Source organism: Penaeus vannamei, chromosome 26 (assembly GCF_042767895.1).
Source record: "Penaeus vannamei isolate JL-2024 chromosome 26, ASM4276789v1, whole genome shotgun sequence".
Classification (NCBI taxonomy): Eukaryota; Metazoa; Arthropoda; class Malacostraca; order Decapoda; family Penaeidae; genus Penaeus; species Penaeus vannamei.
The window spans coordinates 4,029,888-4,037,387 of NC_091574.1; the positions used below are offsets into that span (position 1 = coordinate 4,029,888).

General features: G+C 34.7%; 1 protein-coding gene across 3 annotated transcripts in view; it reads left to right on the forward strand.

Annotated features, from left to right (window-relative positions):
* The window catches only part of LOC138866700 (E3 ubiquitin-protein ligase Nedd-4-like), a gene marked incomplete at its 3' end in the record, with an annotated part of 41,819 nt that overhangs the window by 14,672 nt on the left and 19,647 nt on the right, over positions 1 to 7,500 (forward strand). For all 3 annotated transcript variants that reach the window (XM_070139934.1, XM_070139933.1, XM_070139935.1), the window contains 4 exon segments: positions 115 to 205; positions 402 to 440; positions 2,688 to 2,848; positions 5,155 to 5,317. In XM_070139934.1, coding sequence (XP_069996035.1) covers positions 115 to 205; positions 402 to 440; positions 2,688 to 2,848; positions 5,155 to 5,317 — 454 coding nt within the window.

Here is a 7,500-nt window from a genome sequence, read left to right on the forward strand (position 1 = left end):
ACTTCTTCTCTTCCTTCACTCTAGAGAGAAAGAGAAAGAGAGAGCTGTTGTGCCTTTTAGGTTATTGTTATTATACTTCACAAATATTGATCTGATTCTTTCTTCTGTTTTCAGTGACCCATATGTAAAAATTGAATTAGTAAATATCACATCTAATGGGGGTGATGACGTCGTTGACTGTGTTCTCACCAAAAAAAAGAAAAAGGTAATGATTTGTTTGCCACCTTTCCAAGAGAAACATCTTTTATGAACATACCAATGTATATGAAATGAAATAATAGCTTGTATTCTTTCCCTGGTTCTGTAATGGGATGTTATATGAATAACAGTTGTAAAAATAAAGTTCTCTTGCATCATTGATATTGTTCATGTTATGATTATATTTCTTTTTTTACTTTCAGACATTAAACCCACGTTGGGATGAAGAGTTTATATTTAGAGTAAGTGTAATGATCCTCAAATGGTCTTCTATAAAATACTGTTCAACTGAAGGGGTCTGGACCGAGCCCTTCTCTGATTTGTGATTATTCAGATAACTGGTAAATGGCTGTTGCAGTGCATATACATATTGGAAGGGATCACTGCAGAGTCTGTCAAAATTTTTTGTTCTTCAGCAATAGATATAGTGTATAGTAGTGTTCACTGCTCAAGCAGTTTATTATTTTTCCTTGTTTCTTGTCTTGCCATTGCAGTGCCTTCATTGGGTTATTTATGTTCTTTATAAACTTCTTGTAATTCCTCCTATTCCTCATGGCTTTGTTAGATATTGGTTGGGATGTCCCCAAGGCATATATATCAACCCCATTGGCTGCAGGTATAGGTAATGTCCATTAGGTTTTTGTGAATTTTGTTGCATACTGATGGCTCCAAAAGTGCTAAGCCATCTAGGAGTAAATTAGTAGGCCTTAAGGACTGCACCTTATTTCCTGATTCCTCAATTTTGCGGCAAAATGTTGGCATTTCTGATGCTATTAATATCAATACTATGGTTATAATTATTGACATTATGATGCTTAAAAGTTTAAATCCATCCATGATGGGTAACTCCAAGTATGAAAACAACCTACATCCGGGCAGTAGGTAAAGCAGCAACTGTTCACTGCTTGGATGTGTGTGAGGCACAAACGGCAGGCAACCCCAATCAGAGTGAAATCCAAGAACAGAAGTGTGTAGCTCACATAAGAGATGGCTGGTTACTGTTCATGTTCTAGCCATCTCACTGGTGAGACACCCATCATTGTTGTCATTCTAATAAACAATAAGGATCATGAAATAAAATAGAATATTACTGAATATCAAAGAAAAGGGTAAGCTGATGAGGTAAGTAAGACTGATAATATACTCCATGGTGACTAAGCACTCATGGAACCATCTTTGTGTAAGCACAGTTACTAATATAGTGGACATGGCATGTAGTCATGCCATCTGTGACCAATGGATTAACATCCTTGCTTTATTTTTAACTTATGCCAAAGACCATTTTATATCACTCTGCATATAAAGAAATTATATAAATAGTGTTTATGGTGCTATATAGATAGATAGATAAATAAATGAATAGATATATCAAGCTTATCAACTATCACATTAAAATGCAAATCATATATTCAAATATATATGCTTACAAAATATGATAACACTGTTTCTGATACAACAATTTGTGCTTAGGTTTCACTACTTAGAATGGGCCCTGGTCCCTAAGCAACCTCTGGGCACCTAGCATTCAATATTGGTTACTTTACAAATAATCTTGAGTGGTTATAAACGTGTATCTAGGCTCAATTCAAAACAATTCTGATGGTGTTATGACAGTATGATAATATATAATGAGCTGCTGAGATGAACATAGACTATGTATGATCACTACCAACAAATTGATATAAAGAAGCATTAGGATCTCAGTAAAGAATCAATTCAAAACAATTCTGATGGTGTTATGATAGTATGATAATATATAATGAGCTGCTTAGATGAACATAAACTATGTATGATCACTACCAACAAATTGATATAAAGAAGCATTAGGATCTCAGTAAAGAATTCTTTGGGTCCTTAGTTTCCCCAGATAGTATGCCAAGACCTTGACAAAGATAGGGCAGTGGGAACATGGGCTTTAGAGGGCATGTGCTTTCATATTGTAGAACAAGTGGCAGACACACAGCTAAGCATTTATCTTCATTTTTAGTTTATTTTCAGAATATGTCTTACTTTGTTAATTTATATTGGGTTCCTAAACATTAGCTTTTTTGCTGAAGCACACATACAGTTGAACAGTATTTTACTGTATATAAAGAGAATGCATGTATTGCATCTTTTTAATGCTTTGATGCTGATTACTTAGGCATTGCTTTATTATGATGCAACTTGATTATATAATGTTGACTTTGTGTAAGCTGGAAAAGAGGGACTACTCCTTTTTCCAACATAACTTCAGGGAGCACCTTGTAAATCACAGTATCACATATTTTTATGAGTATTCCCCTCTGGCAGTGGCATTTGTTATCTAGATGCCGGGGCACAATATTTCTCCTCCTCATTTTCACATTCATCCACCATCTTATCCACATCCACATCTTCCTCATCCTCATTTTCATCCTCAACCTCCCTCCTCCCTCCTCCTCCTCCTCCTCCTCTTCCTCCTGCTCCTCCACTCCCCTTCCCCCTGAGTGATTGTGTCTTGTACCCAGGTGAAGCCAGCTGAGCATAAACTGCTACTGGAGGTATTTGATGAGAACCGTGTCACAAGGGACGATTTCTTGGGTCTGGTGGAGCTGCCGCTGATCAATCTCCCACGCGAGGTGGAAGGGAGACAAATTCCGCATCGTCACCATCGCCTTCAGCCAAGAAGGTTGGGTTCACTCTTAGTTTTAGCGTCATAAATGTTTTGCAAAGGTTTTCACTGAGCAGTGAAAGAAATGTGTGTGGAAATGGATTAGAATCAAACATGGCCACAGAAAGAAAAATAAGTTGTAAATATAATGTTTTGAATGTGATTTCCCGTTGTGAATGTTTTTATGTTGTTGTGTATGATTGTATGATTACACATTAGGGTATCTATGTACTTTGTATTTTGTTCTGCATTTGATTTTTATTAGTATGCTTTTTTTGTATGATTTACCTTTTTTCTTTAGCTAATTTCTTATTTTTCTTGGGGCATTTTGTGGTGTATTTTATTGTTTATATTTATTGCATCTCTTTTTTATTTAATTTTTTCCATTGTTTTGTGACAAAATATATGTATTTAGTCAAAGTAAAAGATGATCAAGTATAGAGAGATAATGAACATGCCTGTTTTAGTTTTGCATTTGAGAATACGAGAATTATAGAAGTGCAGAAAGAAACCCTGCCTTATCTTGTTAGTACCCCAGACATTGGTTTGGGTCTGGAAATGTACCACTTCAAGTACAATCAGTGGCTTTCCAAGGCATTTTTAGGCCAGGGGAATGAATTCTGTCTGGAGAGTTCTTTTCCAATTTTTATGATTCCTGAGGTAGCCATTTTGCAAAATTAAATTCAAAAGATTAAAGACTTTTCACAGGTATTGAAAACATTCGTTGAGAGCCAGCATAAAGTAAACTGTAAGGAGAAGAGTTGCAGATGCAAAATGTATTTTTAAAGCATTAATAGCCATGATGAATTGGGCCCAAATGCTGGGTGGAAAGTACTCTTTACACATACAGTCTGCCTTCCTTAGGCTGTGTACACTAAGAAGTTGTTTGATAGTTTGACTCTGATTGCAGTCATTGGGGGGATAAAACTCCCCATAAGCAGGCATAATCTTTTTAGACTTAAAAAGCAAAAAAAAAACATGCTGAAGCCAAAATCATAGAGAGGGAAAAACTTGTGCATCTTCTTTTTCACTCAAGCAACTGGTTGAACATAGCACCTGGCACATGGCTAGTATGGCATGGATTAAATACTTCATCACTGAATTAAAAAGTCTACTTCTGATGATTTTTTGCCTTTGTGATTCATTGTACATGAGACTTACCAATTTTTTTTTATATGTAAGTGTAAAGTTTTGGATTGAATTGTTATGAGGGACTAAGCTTTGCTTAAGTATGACAGAATCACTGTATTTCCACCTGCATTTACTCGCCATAACTCTTAAACTTTTGCTTAGTCCAAATCTTATAAATGTAGTCTTAAGTCTTGGTTGGGAAGCAGTAGCTTGTCAAGTGAAGATGACCTCACCCCAATGGATGACAGTCCGTGAATTGGCCTGGGAAACCCACAATAATTGATACCTAGCTAATTGGCCAGAGAACAAAGAGAGAGCTGTTACACCAACTGATGACACCCAGCAAATGGGTAAAAGACATCTGGCAAAGTGGTCAGGGAAAGCCTGCTCCTGTTATTGACACTCAGTAAATTGGCCAGGACAAGCTGGCTCTTCAATTGATGGCACCTAGCAAACTGACCAGAGAAAGCCTGCATTTTCAACCATTGACACCTGGCAAAGTGGCCAGAGAAGATCTAAGTCTCAATTAATGATACCTAGAGGATAGGGTTAATGAGAGACTGATTTTTTTATAGTCCAATTTTCTTTTATTTCTTTGTCATTTTTCTCCACTCTTTCTTTCTTTCTTTCTTTATCACCAAAATTTTCTTTATGTGGTTTGTAAAACACTTCATAGAAAAAAGCTAAAAGTTATTGTAGTCATCATTTTAAGAATGGATGCAATTGAATGAAAAATTAATGTGCTGTAGTTTATGGCTTTAAAGTGATATTTACATAAATCAAAATTCTTGAAATTCTTGCATGTGTCAAATATATGTTAACATCTTTGTCATGCTAAAAGCTTCCCAAGATATATATATTTTTTTTACAGTCAAGAGAGCTCTAATGAATCAAAGATAGAATTAAGAAGGAATGAATATCAGTTCTTGTGTACATTTTCTGTTACCAAACAAACTTTTTAGAATATATCTTCCTGATCTGAAATTGATTTTTTCAATGAATAGTGTATACATTTCAAAATCAAGCCTTTCGAGTGTAGACTAGCTGTGCAGTCAAAAGCTCATAAAAATGATAAAACTTACTGTAAAACCTGCAATATAACAAATTATCACAGTACTATGCAATATACCTTGAATATCTTGCCCTGGTTTCTAGTTTCTCTGCAAAATTTACCAGTAACGATTTCCTTCTAGTGCGAGGTCTCGGGTCAAAGGTCATCTACAACTGTATGTTGCCTACATAGTGGATGACCCCCCTGGCAGCAGTGGAGCCTCGGGAGAACAGACACCTGAGGAAGCTGGTTGGGAAGTGGTCAGCATTGACAACAGCTCCGGCCATGAAGAGTCACCTGCACAGGTAGGTCTTGTTAACTTCTTTTTTCTTTTAACTATCTATCTCCTGTCTTTTTGTATGTATATATATTTTATTTTTATTTTTATTATTATTATTTTTTTTCTTTATTCAGTTTATTTTTATTTCAGGGAGGTAGTTTTCAGGATTGGTTGTAATAAGCTTTTTTTATTCTTTTTCTTTTTTCTTCCTTTTTTTCTTTTTTCTTTTTTCTTTTTTTCTTTTTCATGTGTCAAATGATATTGTGCACAATGACTTTCTTATGAAGATCAGTAACTTTTCAGTGGTCTTTCACTTAATGTCATTGCAATATATTTTCATTGCATCTGTAATAACTTTATAGAGTCAGCCAGATTTCATCTATGATTTGAGGATAAAATGTATGTATATTTTACTCACTTATACAGTTGTGAAAATGATAAACAGGCCACAAACTAGTTAATCTGCTAATTGTATGGTAAATACAACATATTGTTAAAGCATCAACAAAAGAATAATCATAAAAAATTAGTACAGAAGCTATGCCTGAGGGATGATTTGAAGCACATGCACAGAGAGGCATCAGTGCTTAACAGTAAGAAACTGGCAAATGCTTAATAAAGATGGGAAGGATGGAAATCAAATGGGAACGTGCCTGAGACAATATCTTACAAACTTGACTCAATGTCAATCTATGTTTTTTGGGAAAAAGGGTGATTCTTTCTTGTAGATAGTTTTGAGATCCTTTGATTTGATGAATGAATGTTACTTTGATATAGAGAGATGTTTATTATCACCATACCTTGCACAACCAGGATAATTTAGGTGCCTGCTTTTATTAAGTTGGTTAATATTATTATTATTATTATTATTATTATTATTTTATTAGTATAGTAGGGCCTCAACTCTAATGACTCATTTTTAATCTAGAGACAGTTCAATTAGCCAGATGCCTTAGAATCCCTAATACAAAAACAGTACTTAGTACAAAAACTATAGAAACCATAATACAATGTAACATGCTTGATTATAAACCCTATGATGAACCAACAGTCTTGCAGTGATGCAAGATATAAAAACCACTCCAGTAGTACTTGCTGAGGTCCCACAATTAGTCTTGGACTAACATGGATGTCATCATGGTGTATTTGACTGGAGTGTTTGTTTTGAAACCTGTAAACACTGCACTTTAGCTAATATTAGTGTTTTGATGGATGACCCAAGGATGGGTATGAAATAAAGATACTTTGGGGTGAATGAAGATTATTACTAAAGGAAAACTCAAAAAATTGAATTGTGAATGAATAGATTATGATAAAGACTTAAGCGTTATTAACACTAAGATATGAAGGATTGCCATAGGACTTTTTTTCCAACCTCTAAGTAAACCCAAAATCATTAAAGTTACGGCTCCACTATATGCATATGTTTGTAACTAAGATTTGTGTTTGTTGAAATGTTTCATATCAAGTGTTACATTTTAGATACGTTGCTTTGTATTGGAAGACTTTTTCATTTGCCCTCAAAGTTTAGCATTGTGAAATTATATAATTCTCATAGGAAATGCTTAAAAAACACTGCATAGACAATAATGCTTTCTTTTCACTTCTTCCTGGGGATTAAGAAATTAAGTAATTCCATGAGGGAATGTTAAATCAAATCATTATCAGTAAATGTATAAGAGAAGTCCTTTAGACAAATATCAAACTGGAGGGAAGCCTTATCTTTACATTTGGAGGGAGAGACAGACCAGTAAAGCATATGTGCCATTGGCTAAATCTTTTGTCAACACGCTCTGTATACTCTTATTGCTGTCCAGTTCTCAGTCACCCCAAAAATTGCAGTCACTTATTATAATGTGCACAAATATCGCAGTTCTCATGGAGTTAACAGCTTGGACACCAGTTTTCCGTTTCAGACACACATGTTCAGTTGCTCTTGTTTGATAATTTTTCATTTGTGTTTTTATTTGTATTTATTTTATTTATGCATTTGTTTATGTTTTTCCCATTTTTTCTTTCTTTCTTTCTTTCTTGAAATGTGACAAATCTTGGTTGTATGGGGGGATGCAAGATAGCTTTATAAATGTATTGTTTTCTCCCGTCCTTGCTTTTTTTATTCATATTCTTCTCAATATTTTTCGTTTTTGATTTAAATGAGGATACTGAAGGTATTTGTGTAACTTAAATCCTAAAGAGGGTGTTGCTATA